Below are 18,457 nucleotides of genomic sequence, written 5' to 3'. Positions count from 1 at the left end.
GTGAGTGTGCAAAATTTTGTGGCTGTAGCTGTGACGGTGCAGATGCCAATCCCGGACATACATACACACACACACACATACATACATACACAAACAAACACATTCAGCTTTATATATTAGATACACAGTATATATATATACTGTGTGTCTAATATATAAAGCTGAATGTGTTTGTTTGTGTATGTATGTATGTGGGTGTGTGTAAATATATATAACAGGTGAATTTTTTAAAATAGGCTTTAAAAAAGGCACAAATTAAAAGAAGAATTATGCAATTGTGCAATTGCAATTATGCAAATGAAATTATGAATTGGGCTCTTGGATATTGGATTTATTAAGGTGTAGGAGAATCTAATATTACGGATCTTAGTATTCCTCTTTTGTTTGCCGTCATATTAATCATTATTCCTCATTCCTATAAGCAAAACTGCCACTAGTTGATACATCAATAGGAGGGGTAATGTGCTGTGTCCATATGATCGTGTCACTGTATCATCTCATCAGTATCAGTGACATTTATATGATGGGTTTTGCACGGGGCAGTTGTAGTCGTGGGCAGGGACGAATCCCGGCTGCTGCGGAGCCCTGCAGTGTCAGTCCGCACCCCGGCCACCTCCACAGTGATAGGAATTAATATCAGGGACATGTGGTGCCTGGTACTCACTTGTGGGCCAGAGGCCTCTGCTGTCCCAATCTTCTGGGCCATTCGTAGGCTGCCAGTAGCAGCTGGTTTCCACTTCTCAGTTTCAGTACACATCACACAGAATTCAGCGGACACCAGACACTTCTCTTCAACGTGAACTTTACTTAGCATTTTCGTTTCAACATACAGTATATCTTCATATTATGTGAGGCAATGCATCTTTCAGTAACGTTGTTCACAGTACGGTGTACATTAATATTGTTCCTGCTTTGGGCCCTGTGCGCACACTGCGTTTTTACCTGCGTTTTTACCCGCATTTTTGCTGCAGAAATTTCTTGAGGAAATGGTTGTAACCTTTCTGCAGACATTCCCTAGCAAAACCTATGTAAAAAAAAATTAGCTGTGCACACACTAAGTTTTTTTTCTCTTTCTGCAGAATTTTTTGAAAAAAAGAATGAGCATGTCACTTCTTTTCTGCAGATGCCTGCAGTCACTCCATTGACTGTAATGTAATCATGAAATACTGCAGGGAATAACGTAGGTAGCAAATTCTGTGCGTTTCATTGCGTTTTCTTGCGTTATTCCCACGTTATTTCACGTTTTTTGGAACATAGTGGTCATCACTGCCCTGCGTTTTGCAGGGAAGTGATGTCATTAGGACAGGAAGAGGAAGTTGAGCAGAGAGTAAACACACACATATCACACTCACACACAGACATATAGAATACACACACACATATCACACACAGACATATAGAATACACACACACATATCACACACAGACATATAGAATACACACACACATATCACACACAGACATATAGAATACACACACACATATCACACACAGACACAGACATATAGAATACACACACACATATCACACACAGACATATAGAATACACACACACATATCACACACAGACATATAGAATACACACACACATATCACACACAGACACAGACATATAGAATACACACACACATATCACACACAGACACAGACATATAGAATACACATACACATATCACACACAGACATATAGAATGCACATAGAAATCAAACATACATATTAAAAATAAAAAAAAAAACAAAAAAAAACAAACAACCCGTGGGCTCCGCCGTACTTTCACCATTCAGCCAAGATAAAAACACAGCGGCAGCCCGGTATTCTCAAACTGGGGAGGGCGAGGGCCAGGGTTATTGCCCCCCCTCCCGCAGCCAAGAATATCAGCCCGAAGCTGCCCTGAGAATGTCGCATCAATTTTGCGACAGTCCCGGCGTGTTACCGACTCTTCCTGATTGCCATGATGCGGTGGCAAGCAGGGTAATAAGGAGTTAATGGCAGCGCATAGCTGCCACTAAGTCCTAGGTTAATCATGGCAGGCATCTATGAGACAGCTTCCATGATTAACCTGTAAGTAAAATGAATAAGCACACAGACCGAACAATCCGTTATTTTAAATAAAATTATAACAGGTCATTTCTCACGGTCGGTAATGTGAACCCATTACCGCTCGTGAGAACTTTCAGTGTGTCCACACAGGGCCTCTCCAGCATCATCTACCGGCAGTGACGCTACGAGAACTGAGATCTAAGGTCCCATAGGGTCACTGCTGTTTGAGAAATACTGTGGGGGGGGGACACAAACATAATATATATTTATAAAGCTGTAATATCTATCCCTCTATTATCTATCTATCCCTCTATTATCTCTCTCTCTATTATCTATTTTTCTATCCATCTATCTATCCATTATCTATCTATCCATCTATTGATTATCTATCGATTATCTTTCTATCTATCCATCTATCTATCCATTATCTATTTATCTATCGATTATCTATCCATCAATCTATCCATCTATCTATCCATTATCTGTATATCCATCTATCTATTGTCTATCGATTATCTTTCTATCTATCCATCTATTGATTATCTATCCTTTAATCTATTCATCTATCTATTCATCTATCTATCCATCAATCTATCCATTATCTGTCTATCCATCTATTTTCTATCGATTATCTATTTATCTATTGATTATCTATCCATCTATCTTATCTATTTATCTATCTGTCTATCCATCTATCTATCGATTATTTATCTATATTATTTATTACTGTTAAAGCATTAAAAAATGCAGGGACCAACCTCCTAAAAAACGCACCAAAAACGCGGTAAAAACGCGTTTTTAATGTAAGTGCATTAATCTTTCAGACTCAAGAATTTCTTGAGAAAAATCCTTTCTCTAGTGCGCACAGGGCCTTACACATGGATTACTCCTGCTTTCTGCATGAGGACTTCCTGGCACAAGCTCTCTCTCTTCTGCTCTGCTTTGGACCCCTTGTTTCTCCCACCCGGTGACTCCTGGTCTGACTTCCCCTGTAGAGAAGGGGGCTTTAAGGTGCGCTGCTAATACCAACCCTTAGCCTTAGGCTCTGTACCTCCAGTAGTCTTCAGACCTGGGATTTTCTGGGTCCAGCCCGCTGGAAGTGGTCAAGACTGGCTTGGCAGGCCAGGTTCCTACATCCTCTCCTCACTCTGTCCTCACACTAACTGACTCTCCAAGATGGCTGTTGCCTGCAGCCTCTGCTGTGTCTCCACCCACATTAACCATTAATCATCCTACAAAATACCTGTAATTCAATAACCAACCAATAGGTGGTGATATTATCTTTTAAAACTTCCTAGAATCTTCATAACTCTGACTCCATCACATTAAGATTTGCATTCTTTACACACACACACACACACACACACACACACAACGCAATCCATGGTGTTTGCAGAAAAGCACTGACCATAGGTCACCCTCTAAAGGCCCCGTCACACACAGAGATAAATCTTTGGCAGATCTGTGGTTGCAGTGAAATCATGGACATATTGTTCCATTTGTACACAGCCACAAACCTGACACTGATTGTCCACAATTTCACTGCAACCACAGATCTGCCGCAGAATTATCTCTGTGTGTGACAGGGCCTTTAGGCTGCTTTCATATATGCGTTTTTTGCTATCAGGCACAATCCAGCGAAAAACGGATAAGACGGATCCGTCGCCAGATGCGTTTTTTCCTCATTGAATTGTATTAGCGCCGGATTGTGCCTGATGCCCTTGCGTTGCATCCGTCATGTGCCGGATCCAGCGAAATTTCTGTGTCCAGCTGCCGGAAAGGACGTAGCATGCAATGTTTTTTGGCTGCGGCAAAATAACGGACCACGCCACATCCGGCGCCATCCAGTATATGCCGGAAACCAATGATGGATCCGGGTTTTGTTTCTGGACATGCCCAGACGTTGTGTAAATTCATTTCTGGTCAAAGAAAAATTCTCTGTCGGTCAGTCTCTCTCTCTGTCGATCTCTCTCTCTCTGTCTGTCGTTCTCACCCTCTTTCTGTCGATGTCGGTCTCTCTCTGTCCGTCGGTCGGTCTTTCCCTCTCACCCCCTCTCTCATACTCACTGATCACCGTCGCAGCGCTGCATGGCTGTCACAAAGCTCTGGCGGCTTCTCCTGCTTTTGAAAATGACGGCCGCTCATTATTCCATCTCGTATTCCCTGCTTCCCCCGCCCACCGGCGCCTATGATTGGTTGCAGTCAGACACGCCCCCACACTGAGTGACAGCTATCTCACTACAACCAATCACACATACATAATGAAAAAAAAACACGACGTGCGGTGGCAATTGGGGTAAAAAGGAATTAATGGCAGCCCATAGCTGCCATTAAGTCCTAGCTTAGTGATGGCAGGCGTCTATGAGCCACCCCCATCACTAAACTGTAGTGAAAGTAAATAAACACTAACACCGAAAAATCCTATATTTCAAATTAAAGACAAAAAAACACCCTCTTTCAACACTTTATTAATCCCCAAATACCCCTCCAGGTCTGGCGTAAGTCACACGAGGTCCCACGACGCTTTCAGCTCTGCTACATCGGAAGCTGACAGGAACGGCCGTAGAACACCGCCACTCACTGTGAGCTCCACAGAGCAACTGAAGTGAGTCGCAATGCCAGCAGTGTAGTCACTCAAGTAGTGCCTGCATGTGTGCGGTGATGATGGGGGCGATAGTGCCTGCGTGTGTGCGGTGATGATGGGGGCGGTAGTGCCTGCGTGTGTGTGGTGATAATGGGGGCGGTAATGCCTGCGTGTGTGCAGTGATGATGGGGGCAGTAATGCCTGCGTTTATGCGGTGATGATGGGGGCGGTAATGCCTGCGTGTGTGCGGTGATGATGGGGCGGTAGTGCCTGCGTGTGTGCGGTGAGGATGGGGGCGGTAGTGCCTGTGTGCGTGCGGTGAGGATGGGGGCAGTAGTGCCTGCGTGTGTGCGGTGATGATGGGGGCGGTAGCGCCTGTGTGTGTGCGGTGATGATGGGGGTGGTAGTGCCTGTGTGTGTGCAATGATGATGGGGGCGGTAGTGCCTGTGTGCATGCGGTGATGATGGGGGCGGTAGTGCCTGCGTGTGCGCAGTGATGATGGGGTCGCTCTTTCTCTCGCGCTCTCTCACCCTTTGGCATGAAAAAGAAAAAAAAAAACGGATCCGTTTTTTGCTGGATCCGTCGCATCAGTTTTTACACAATCTGCGACAGATCCGTTGCATCAGGCACAAACCGGATTGTGCCTGAAGGCAAAAACCGGATGTGTGAAAGTAGCCTTATACATTCATGGTTCAGTATGGATAAGTGACTGTCCTATACCTCTGCATGCTGCACTCACTCCAATACAGGGCTAGTGAGCAAGCTCAGTGGATACAGTGGCACTACGATAGTGCTGAGATGATTGAGAGACACCATTACATGGATATAGTACATTACTCCTGTGAGGACTATTCTTTTAATAGTTTCAACTAGTAGCAGAACTGCTTTTAGGGATGAGGGCCTGTGATTTTTATGGTGGGAACTGATACTTTAATACTGACATCTGCAATTTGTATTCTCCAGCTCCTCAATAAATTCCATTGGATTTAATTGGCCATCATTATGCATAGGATACTTTCCTCTTTTCTGATGACTGATTTCTAGATGTAGTCATTGTGATTTATGCTGGGTTGTGTAGCTCTGATGTTGTATCACATTAATGTTTATGTATGATATGCATATGAATACATTCAGATTTTATTTAACCTTGAAAATGACCTTTTATATTTACCATTAACCATAAGCTTCTAATGATATATATTAGTATCCAGTAGAATATTTTTTTTTCCAGTGTGCCTTCTATGAAGGTTTTAAAGGAAATCTTTCAGCAGATTTTTGCTGTGTAATCTGGGGCCAGCAGGAGGAAGGGGCTGAGACACTTTTCAGTGATGTTTCACTCATTAGGTTGTGTGCAGTTGTTTACTTATAATGATTGTTTTATCACCAAGAGATAATCACTGACTGGACTACAATGCATGTGGACTTGTCTGACCACACCACCTTCTCTGATAAGCAGCTTACTGTCAATAGACAATGTACACACAAACGTTGTGGTGGCGACAGAGTTAGGGTACCGTCTCACTAAACGTCGTATCGGTGATTCCGACCACGATATGACCTGGTCAGGATCGCTGGTGCGTTGTTACAGGGACGCTGGCGAGCTGTCAATCAGGCAGATCTCACCAGCGACTCGTGTAACGATGCTACTCTTGGTAACCAGGGTAAATATCGGGTAACTAAGCAAAGTGCTTTGCTTGGTTACCTGATATTTTCCCTGGTTTCCAGCATACACCACTTAGCGCTGGCTCCCTGTGTATGTAGCTAGGGTACACATCGGGTTACTAAGCAAAGCAAAGTCACGGGTACACTTAATGGTAGCGAGGTGTGACCCTCCAACCTAATCCTGTCTCCTACCAGGTCCCTGGGATAAAACCCCCCTACCTGGTATACAGGACGCCTCCCGGGGACAGCACCAAAAAAAGGACAACAAAGGAAAAATAACAAAAAAGGAGTTGCAATTGTCAACAACACCCCTGCAGACACGACTCCTTATCTGCAGGGGAATAGCAGAGGGGATGAAACCCACCACGTCCTTCCACACAGGCTGTCTCCAGTTAATGTGAATAACCAGCCCTGTGTGGTGGATTCTGGGACTTCTTAAAGGCCCAGACTAATTAGGAATTTGCAGCACCTGAGGGAATGCAGCCAAGCAGAATTGCTAGAGAAGCATTAACCCCTCAGGTACTAAAAGGAAAAACGTCCGTTTAATATGGACGAGTCTTACTGGAGTGTGACCAACGTGACAGCATCCTGCACATAAAATATGAGGTTTTAGTTTAGCTTAGCTGTATCCTAGTAGAGTACTAGTTTTTGGCCTGGGCGATGTACAACTTCAGCATTATAGGTACAGGTACTTCCTTCATCCCACTTCACAGGCTGCATTGTGTCTACCACTACTGGTGGCTTTCCTGCTCTGAACTGAATACCCTCCTCTCGGTTATGCCTGTATGCAGATGGTCAGACAGGGAAACAGGAGCACAGAGACAGACTCATCTGTACACGCCTCATTGCCTCTGCTTCTAGAGACAGTGGACACCAATTTTGAAAAGACACCTAGTGGTCTGCTCTTTACAGTAAAAGTTTAAGATGTAAACGTCATTTTGGGTGAAATTTTGTCAGTGCGATGGCCATCGTATGAGCCTAATCCATACTTTATGTTCCGTGTGTAAGAAGGATGGCGTAGCTTCTAAAGTCTCTCCAGTCACAGCTGCAGCCAGAATGGGGATTTTTTTTTTTTTAATCTGTGTCTATGCAGGCGACTTGGAGCTCTGAATCAGACAAACTCAAAGTTGATTGCTAGAAAGTTCTCGAAAGAAGTTAATCAGGTCTAAATTTTGAAATTACAGATGACATACGGGAAGGTGAGATTTCCCTTTGAGGTCATGCGTTGTCTTCTTCAGTCTACCAGTGTAGGCCGTGCCGTTATTAGACATGTACTCGATTACTTTCATCCTGAGCCTCTTCCCCCCTTACATTTTAAAGAGTTATGGAAGTGGTGGTTACCATGACGACACCTGCTCGGTATATAACTTATAACAAGGCCATAGTAATTCTTCATGTGCCAAGTACTTAAAACATTTTAACAGCCTAGTTTCCGTGTGCAAAACTGCTGCTGGTCTCTATTAATCATTTTTTCGATTTGTAGCTGTCAAATTTGATTTAATAAGCTATTTAATTAACGTTTACTTTTCATACCAGAAGATTATAAGTAACGGTAAATGTTAAAAGGTCACTTTCAAGGTTAAATAAAATCTGAATTTATATTAATATTCATTAAAGGCAGATGAAAGGATAGATACAGTTTTATTATGTGAGACTTAGAATATAAACCAGTTTTACAGGTAGTCAAATATATATATTTCATTCTGTAACCTTCCTAAATCTTTCTACCTTTCTATCTCTAAGCGTAGCCTCAGACGTGGCAGATTTACTGCAGGTTTTGTGGCAATGTTAGTGTAGTTTATCTGTAGCAAAATATGCCATAAAATCTTTGTCACATACAGATTTAACTACAGGTTTTACTTCAGCTTGTATTGTCGATTTATCACAGATTTTACCATTTTCATTGTAATGAAAGAATGCTGAAGCGATGATGTTATAGTGACATATTTGACCGCTGCAGCCAATCACTGACCTCAGCAGTGGGCTGCAATTGGCTGCATTGGCTTTACTTGTAGATGAATGCTAGTGGACTGGGGAATTTAACAAGTGACTTAAGGGGGCTTTACACGCTACGACATCGCTAATGCGAACTTGTTGGGGTCACGGAATTGGTGACGCACATCCGGCCGCATTAGCGATGCCGTTGCGTGTGACACCTATGAGCGATTTTGCATCGTTGCAAAAACGTGCAAAATCGCTCATCGGTGACATGGGGGTCCATTCTCAAAAATCGTTACTGCAGCAGTAACGAGGTTGTTCCTCGTTCCTGCGGCAGCACACATCGCTCCGTGTGACACCGCAGGAACGAGGAAGCTCTCCTTACCTGCCTCCCGGCCACAATGCGGAAGGAAGGAGGTGGGCGGGATGTTACATCTCGCTCATCTCCGCCCCTCCGCTTCTATTGGGCGGCCGCTCAGTGACGTCGCTGTGACGCCGCACGGACCGCCCCCTTAGAAAGGAGGCGGTTCGCCTGTCACAGCGACGTCGCCGGGCAGGTAAGTATGTGTGACGGGTCTGGGCAATGTTGTGCGGCACGGGCAGCGATTGCCCGTGTCGCACAACAGATGGGGGCGGGTACCCACACTAGCGATATCGGGACCGATATCGCAGTGTGTAAAGCCCGCTTAAGTCTTATTTCATTATTCAATAGCATTCTCATCCCATTAGTAGAAATTAGTGGACCTATGGAACTTCAGGTTTTCCGGATTCAGCTGGACTTTAGATAAAATTCAGTGCGGGACCCAGACTTGACCTAAATTTTGATACTGGAGTCCAAACCCCATTGGAAGTTGCTGATTGGGCAGTTTAGCTCTCTGCCCACATACAGCCAGCCATAAACTGAACACGTCCAGGGGAGGGAGGGCGTTTTTTGTTTGTTTTTTGGTTTGGGTTTTTTTACACGCTACAGCCGAAAATGTTTTTTTCCGAAAGTGAGAGCCTCTCACAGACTGCAAGCTGCTCCCACTGGGCTGAGCACTGAGCGTACCCGAGTGCCCTGATGCTAGATTGAGTGGTTATACGTATAGCACCTGAACGCCAAACTCAGACACTGATTTTTTTTTTTATATTTTTTTTTAAATCCGTGTTCGGCACAAATCTTAAACTTTAGTTATATTTGCTTCCAGAGCTTCTTGTAAATAAAAGGTGACCAATGTGAAACATGTAATGACTGACAGTCTGCTCTCTTGATCTCACTGCAGTGATGTGAGAGTTTGGAAAGTGGTATATCATAGCTGACCGCATTGTGAGGAGAGCTGCTAGATGTGTTTGTAAAGAGACCAAGTTCAATGAGGAGAGCAGACTCTGTTATTAAATGTCTCACACAGGAGCCTGCTCTCCTGATCTCACCGCAGAGCCATAACTGTTTATAAATACTTCAACTTCCATTCACAAGCATCAGTGTAAGTGTAGTGCAGTATAGGTGAGCTGAACCCACTGTGAGACAGAAGCTAAAAATGTAGATGTGTTTGTAATGAGAGAGTTCTGCTTACACTGTTTTCTCCCTGCCTCTGAGATAGGGGCAAAAAATGTGTTAGGCATGAGTTCCACTTGCGTATGACTCGTGCGAGTCTCGCATTGTATCACCTGGTACGGCCGCACACTCTCCGGACACGAGTGCCTCATGTGCATGGAAATACATACAGCCGCCCCCGCTCCTGTCAGGAGTGTGCACGGCCGCGCTGGGTGATACCGATGCGAGACTCGCACGAGTCATACGCAAGTGGAGCTCACGCCTTAGTTGTAGCCAAGCCAGACACAGGCTCTCACAGTCCCCTGATCTGAACTTCATTGAAAATCTGCTGCTAGACCTCAAAAGAGCAGTGCATGCAGGACGACCCAGGATCTCACAGAACTGGAAGACTTTTCTAAGGAAGAATAGATGACAATCCCTGAAACAAGAATTGAAAGACTCTTGGCCGGCTACAAAAATTATTTACAAGCTTTGGTACTTGCCACTGGGTTTAATACTAGGTACTGACCATGAAGAGTGCCCAAACTTTTCCATTGGCCTATTTTGGTTTTATTGTTAATTTTAACATGTAAATGTTTCCCAAAGTACAAAGGAAATGTGTCATCTTTAACTTTGTCTTTTAGAGATCATTTCATCTTTAACTTGCTTAACTGTTCACAATGAAGTTATTTTGACAAGGGATGCCCAAACCTTTACATGCCCTTGTATATTATGTGTATTGCTGTGCTCCCAACTTTTGTTTATCTGAAAAAATTGAATTTAAATTTTTTATTGTGTCATTGTTTGCACATGGCTTAAAATGTCAGACTAGCACACACTGCGCTGTTTCTCACTAAATCATTTTTTAATTGGAGCTATGAACTAATTAAATAACATTTTAATACATCTTTTGAAACCACCACAGCTAGGTTCTAATAATTCAGCATTGTAGATGTGTTATCTTTTTATTAAAAGTCAGTGATAACAAGTAGACTTTAAAGGAGAACTATAATGATATGTATTTTTACATGAAAGATGGAGATTATTTCAGTATGAATAGAAATGAAGAAGTGAATCTCTACCTTTTCACACTGCATTTTTAAATATTAATTCTGTGATTATTCATGTTTTAAAGTTCCCCCCAGACACGCATTACTTCCCAATCTTTCAAAAATATGGAGAAGAAAAATTTCACACATAGTGGTACAGTTGCAATGGTTATTGTAGAGCAACCTTTAAATATCATCCACCAGTCCCATGAATTGAAATAGGACCAGTATGTGATACTTGCTGGACGTCATACAGTTGCCTAAGCCACTGTACTAAATTGGCATGCATTTTTGTCTCTCAATGCCTAATGTATGATTAAGAGGGTGTCTGTTAGAGTTATAGTTATTCCCAGAATTTAAGTTTTTATTATAAAACACAGTAAATGCATACTTATTCTTACTATGTAGACTTAACCCCAGCATAAAGTTTCTTTCTTGTACCTTTGTGTCTTTTTATGCCTTCATCTGCCCCTTGGTCCAACTAGCTTCACATGGTTGAATAATCAGTCCTCTTTTAATCTACTAAACTACATTTCCCAAGAGCACCTTGCTTTTCCTCAGTGCTGCAGACCCCTCGCTCCTTCTCCTGTGTGTTCCTGACTAGTCCCACCTTTCTGAATTATCAATCTAATCTAGTAGTAGAATTCACCGTAAACCTCTGTTCACTGTCTGCTCCTTTACAGTAATCTGCCTGACCAATTTTATCCTCTGCCATTTACATCAGTATAGAAGTATAGTTTTACATACTGTAATTGTCAGCTGGTTCTAGCAGAGCTCAACTCTCCTGAAATCCTCTGCAATGGCAGTGTAGAGCTGTGTTTTGCTGCAAATGCTTTTTTTTACGCATATGACAGAAGATAATCCTCTGCCATAAGCATCACTAGACCTGTATTTGCAGTTTTAAATCTCTGATCTCTCAGTGGCAGGAGACAAACAGCTCAACTAATCTCAGCATCTGTACATAGCTCATTGTGCAGTATATCCTTTCAGCCCCTCTATACAGAGTGCCATTACGCAGTATTCTACATCGTAAGATAACATTCACCACTATTAGTTTGTATGTACTATTTTAGATATTACACTTTTAATTCTAAGGTTTAAAAATAATTTTAAAAAAAATGTGATTAATGTGGAAAAATAAAATATGTATGAGTACACCATTGATTTATATAGGACTATGTCACCTTATTGAATGAGAATGTATTCACACTTTTTTCTTGTAATTAGAATATAATTAGTGCTCCATTGAAGAAGTAGTATAATTACCTTGCTATTTTGACCATTTTTGTACTATATTGTATTTATGTAACACCTGGGCATTGGCATTTGTAATTACATGTGTTGCCTCAAAGGAGGTGATGTATGTGTATTGCATAATGCAATGTATGTGTGTTTTACACGTGAGGTTGTGGTATTAGCATGAGCCCTTGAGCAAGCATGTGTATATGTGAAACATCCATAGATCATCTTGGAATACTACTCCTATGCACATGCTATTTATGAATATTGAAAGAATTGGAATTAATATATGGTGAGTGCCATTAATTATACTTTTGTAAGTTGCATTGTGCAGGATACCTTTACTTTCAGCACCTCTACATAGAGCCCCATCCTACAGTATACACTTTTCTCAGCCCCCTATCCCTATCCTGCAGCACATTGCTCTTTTTATTTACCAGCACGCTTGCACACCACTGCCTCCTTAGTTTCATCTCTCTGCACGGCAATGAAGGTGGCTTTTCCCCTTTTAGTGACATCATCCTTCACAGTAAAAACTTCATTCTAGACATGTACCAGATCACAGCTATGCTGGCTGGAAGCCCGCAGATAGACATTGCACTGTGCATATTTGAGCAGGAGCACTGGCACTATTACAGGGTGGTTCTAATGGCAACTAGAGGGTAAATATAACCTGGTGAGGCATTCTAAGGGTGTGATATGTGCAAATCAGGGCATATTTAGTAATTAATTATTCTATCACAACTAAATGCATAGGTTTGTACAATATTATAAGACCAGTTTGTGATTTTGGGAATGACAAAGCTGTAGCTGCTTGCATTTTCCATCAGACTGTTGAAGTTTGCTGTATACAGTTTACACGCTGAGCTCCTAAACTCCTTCTGATGGTGTCTGTATTCAGCTAGATTGTTTTTTAGGTTATCCGAATATTAAACATTCACTTGAGAGCTGTGTACATAAGTTTTGTTTTTGCTCCATTTATTTAATTAAAAAAGTTGTCTTGGACTTTAACATTGATGACTTATCCTTAGGATAGGTTATCAATGTCTGATCGGTGGAGGTGCAACTCCCAGCAGCCCTGCAGATCAACTGCCGACCGGAGCTACTCAGTTGTGGGACTGCATAGTATAGCTGCGTCAACAGAATAGTGTCTGGCCCTGGGCACTGTACCCTTGATTCGAATAGAGGGTGAATTTGCAGTACCCAGCTGTGGCCACTATGTAGTTAATGAAGCTGTGCTGTGCAGCGCCACAACTAAGCAGTTCCAGCTGACGGCAGCACTAGGAACAACTGAACGGTGAGGGTACTGGGTGTCACACCCCCGCTGATCAGAATTTGATATCCTATTCCAAGGATAAGTCATGAATGTTAAAGTCCTGGACAACCCCTTTAAAAGAATAGATCTATTTACTTGTCTGTAGTAACAATAACACAAGTGATGCATCAATACTTTGTGACTACCCTCCGATCTCTTGGTACAAATATATAGCTTCTAACAAAAAATTACCCAACTTACTTACAGATGCCATTTAACATTAGTGTGCTATCTATCTGAAATAATCCCAATAAAATTCTGACTGGCTAATATTAGTATTTGCATGCTTTATAATTCTATTTCCTCTTAGAAATATTCCTGTAACTTTGCTAATTATACTAAGAATTCTTTTCTAACAGTTCTATATCTTTGTGTCACTGTTCTGTTAATTCTAATGATTGGTCCTAGGCTGTTCCTCCCCTTCCTTTAGGAATGGTACCTTCTTCCAGTCTCTCCATGTGCATGAAAAGTGACAAGCATGGGTCCCCATATTTCTACTTATTGGGCCACCCTAAAGACACGGTTTGTAAACTTTGCATGCATTTTATCATTTTCTAATCCGCTCTTGTTTCACATGACTGTTTACTTTGTAGATTTGTCTTTTCTTCTCTGTTGATCTTGTCTTTCTTCATTACTAGTTTATGATACTAGTTTTTAGCCTAACAAGAGTACACGAACCAACGCCAGATATCAAAAGTTGCAATTTAGCTTGTGTTCCTGTCAATTTTAGGTTTCTGTTCTTCTCAACACAAGAGGTAGTAATGGCAGATACTATAACAGCTTTTAAAAAAGGGCTGGATGATTTTCTCAGTACATATAACATTGTTGGTTATAGATGATTTAGTGGCAAAATGTAGAATTGGTGGAGGAAGGGTGAACTAGATGGACCTAGTCTTTTTTTAACCTATATAACTATGTAACTGACATGCGTAGTCCCTTTCTCAACAGGAACATTTATTGTCCATTTTTCTCCATATGGCATAACATACAGATAATAGTGATCATTATAGAGCACATTAGAGTACCATTATGGGCAGCAGAGCTGATGAAAATCATTTCTCAGGACCCAGTCTAGCGGCTATGTCTGTGATCTGCGGTCATCGGACAAGAGCCCTGTGAACCGCCTTCTACCTGCTGGCATCTATGGCTCTTATGTTGATTAGTTGGCCTGACGTGACATCAATTGTGTGTCACATCACAACTATGATGTTACTCTAGGCCATTTATTCAAGAGAAGAGTTGCAAATGATGGGAGGTAGGAGATGGTTCTCACGGCTCTCAACCAGAGGCAACAGATTACTGACGTCACCGATGGACTGGGTCTAGTTATCAATTGGCACCATATCTGATTATAGGTAGTATCTTTTAAAATAGTAACTTATAGTTGATGAGGAATCACTTTTAATATAGTTTTCAACAAATAACACACTTACATTTGAGGTATATATATTCTAGGATAACATACTTTAAGAAAAAAATTAGATCATGGCTGACATCAAGTGAAAGGACACAGAGCATAGCTGCCACATCGTCTTAGCAAACATTGTGTTTCCCACCAGTCAGACATTGAGAACATATCCTGGAAATGGGCTCTAAATGCTTTAAAGTCTCTACATAGGTTTGTGTTAGTGGATTAGACCATTGTTTCCCAAACTCCATTCCTCACGGCCCCCAACAGACCACGTTTTCATGATTTCCTTAACATTGCACAGGTAATAGAATCATTATCAAGGCATTAGAAATTGACACATTTTCTCTAATCTGTGCAATAATAAGGAAATCCTGAAAACAGTACTTGTTTTCGAAATACTGGGCTAGACATTGTGCTCATCACAGGAGATCATAAAAGGAGTATTCACATCTTCTAGAGCCTATCCCAATATGTAGCCAATATGTAGTAGGTATAATAATAATATTAGCAAATACCTCTAATTAGAAATGTAGTATAGTGCCCCTGATATAGCTATGTCTCTTACCTCACCTGCAGGGCATTACATCTTAAGTCAAAGCTGCAATGCCCTGCACATGAGGTAAGAGACATGGCTATATCAGGAGAGCTGTGCTATATTTCTAATTGGAGGTATTTGCTAATATTATTATTATTATTATTACTACACCTACTACATATTGGGATAGGATCTTGGAGATGGAAATGCCTCTTTAAGTGTTGTGGAGAAAGATAAGGAAATTAAAACAAGAAGGTGTTTGCTACAAAGCAATAGTTCTGGAGTTGGGCTGCAAGCTGGACATTCAGACAACTTCATCTTCTGAAATGTAAACCAGCTAATATGTCAATATACGTTAATGGACTATCCACTGAAGCGGCTAAATTCTAAGTGTATGTTCACATAAGACAGATTTGTTGAAAGTTTTACTCCTCTGAAAAGGAAAAGCAACGTAATAGCATCTCACTGCTTTACTTTCTAATGGCTTCAATTGATGTTTAGCTACAAGTTTTCCAGACTATTTAGATCTATTCATCAATCACCGTCCATAGACTGAAATAGTCTTGAAAGCTTGCTATTTAATATGTTTTCATTTATTTCTGCTAGCCATTCAATAAAAAGTATCATATCAGCCAAACTATTACGGTATTTCATTATCCTTACTTGCACATTTCTATAACTGGCTACCAAAGAACCAAACTATTATTCTTTGTATATATAAAAAAAAAAAGTTCTACATTTTTAAGATTGAAAATGATTTCCGTTTATGTGAATGGGGTTGTTTCTGTAGCATGTGCATGGTTACAGCACACCCCATTTAGGTGAATGGATCAGTTGCAGTGATTTCTGCATTAAATTAACGGTGGGAATATTCCCTAAGGATGCATCATTTCTTGTGTGTTTCTGGGACTTAAAAGGGTTTTTGATTTAGCATATGATAGTACAAGACTGTGTCTATGGCACAAAATATGAGCCATAATGTATTAACTAAAAATTGTGATATTGCACAACATTCATCAGTTGTGGTCTATAATTGAAAGTATAGTTGTATGTGAATGTATAGAGTTTAGTTAAACATTGTCCAACTTCCATATCAAATCAACACATTTTCCCCAGCAGATCCACTGATCAAACAAGGTTTTTCAGAAATGTCAGGTTTGATTATTCTAGTAATTTGTTCTTCATATGTATGCTTTTTATGATAAAATATGTCAATGCCTAAAGCATACATACATGCTCTCCTATAACTACCCGTCGATATTTGAGTGCCACTGGGCGGACATGGTTACATGATAGCATGGATTGCTGGTTGTTTGGACCTAGTTTACCCAGAGAGAGTCCAGTTCTGAGTTTTTGCCACTCATACAACTGTGCTGAAAGGTAATGGATCGTAACTGTACTGGTTATGTAACGTGACTTTTTAGTGCCAATGAAATAACACACTGCATAGATTCAGATTCTATTTCTATAGGTTGGCTAGCTGAATATGGAAACATACAATTATTATAACTGCAGATGAAATCAGTTTTGTATTGTTTTTTCTTCTCCTGACATATGCTGGTGATAAGTGATCATGCACAAAACTGAAATTGACGTCATTTTGCGATAATTAACGGAGTGTTCCAGAAATTTTCTTTAAGAATGTGCCTAAGCACTAACCTGCAGATAGTTTCTAACAACTAAAGGCCACGTCACACTAAGCAACATCGCTAGCAACATCGCTAGCGACATCGCTAGCAACATCGCTGCTGAGGCACGACTTTTGTGATGTAGGAGCGATGTTGCTAGCGATGTTGCGGTGTGTGACATCCAGCAACAACCTGGCCCCTGCTGTGAGGTCGCTGGTTGTTGCTGAATGTCCTGGACCATTTTTTAGTTGTTGCTCTCCCGCTGTGAAGCACACATCGCTGTGTGTGTGACAGCGAGAGAGCAACAACTGAATGTGCAGTGAGCAGGGAGCCGGCTTCTGCGGACGCTGGTAACCACGGTAAACATCGGGTAACCAAGAAGCCCTTACCTTGGTTACCCGATATTTACCTTCGTTCCGCCGCTCTCACACTGCCAGTGCCGTCTCCCTGCTGCCTGCACACGTAGCAGAGTACACATCAGGTAATTAAACCGATGTGTACTGTGGCTAGGAGTACAGGGAGCCAGCACTAAGCGGTGTGCGCTGGTAACCAAGGTAAATATCGGGTTGGTTACCCGATATTTACCTTAGTTACCAAGCGCAGCATGCTTCCACGCGTCACTGCTGGCTGGGGGCTGGTCACTGGTCGCTGGTGAGATCTGCCTGTGTGACAGCTCACCAGCAACCCGTGTAGCGACGCTCCAGCGATCCCTGCCAGGTCAGGTTGCTGGTGGGATCGCTGGAGCGTCGGTGACGGTACCTTTACTGCCTGTTGTTCCCTTCGCCGATGTCAACTGGCACAGAGTGCTCACAGTCCACTCATGCCAACGATTCAACCGCTTCCAAAGACATTACATCGACAAAGCAGCAGCTTCTTTTTCCACTCTGCTTTGTTGACAGGTTGTGACTGAGCACGTCATGTTGATTGACAGCTGGCTCCATGATACTTAACTGCAAGTTGGCTGTCAATTAGCATAACACCAGCAGCTCACACCCCATTGACAAAGCAACCCAGAAGAAGAGATGCTATGTTCATATGGAGCAGCTGAATTGCCAGCTGGGTACAACAGGCAGATAGTTGTCTATTGATAGTTTTTAGGTACATAGTTAAAAATACATTTACTGGATAATGTCTTTAAATACTTATATAGTATATTAGTATTCCATATTACCTAGTTTTAAGGGTGAAATAAGACACATGTGCATTGAGTCCAAACTATAACCCAACTTGTTGATCTAGAGCAGGGGTGTCCAACCTGCAGCCCAAGAACCGCATTTGCTGGCCCCAACACAAAATCATCAACTTGCTTAAAATATTGTGAGATTTTTTTTCTGATTATACATATCGCAATGTCATGTAGAACAAACATTATATCTCTTGCTATTTGCATGCACATGATTTTGTGCAACTTCAAGTGCATTGTTTGCCAAGCGCAAACAGTTAGACAGACACCACCAGACATTACAGGTGCTCATGGTGACTTGGTGAAGCAACGATATTGCTTCAACCTACTATTGCAACATTAGGAATGTAATATTATT

The 18,457-nt window shown here is 41.7% G+C and overlaps 1 protein-coding gene across 9 annotated transcripts in view; it reads left to right on the top strand.

Moving 5' to 3' along the window:
* MAGI2 (membrane associated guanylate kinase, WW and PDZ domain containing 2) overlaps positions 1–18,457 on the top strand; it is a 1,367,587-nt gene that overhangs the window by 1,303,390 nt on the left and 45,740 nt on the right. For 2 of the 9 annotated variants that reach the window (XM_075345207.1, XM_075345208.1), the window contains exon 21: positions 13,773–13,864. The exons of 5 other annotated variants lie outside the window; for them this stretch is intronic. In XM_075345207.1, coding sequence (XP_075201322.1) covers positions 13,773–13,864 — 92 coding nt within the window. Of the gene's footprint in view, positions 1–13,750; positions 13,865–18,457 lie in introns of all 9 variants that reach the window. 2 more of the 9 variants (XM_075345210.1, XM_075345211.1) reach the window with 1 other exon arrangement.

Source organism: Anomaloglossus baeobatrachus, chromosome 4 (genome assembly GCF_048569485.1).
Source record: "Anomaloglossus baeobatrachus isolate aAnoBae1 chromosome 4, aAnoBae1.hap1, whole genome shotgun sequence".
In the NCBI taxonomy this organism is placed as follows: Eukaryota; Metazoa; Chordata; class Amphibia; order Anura; family Aromobatidae; genus Anomaloglossus; species Anomaloglossus baeobatrachus.
The sequence above is the reverse complement of the archived record's forward strand: the minus strand, read 5'-3'. Positions and strand labels throughout refer to the sequence as shown.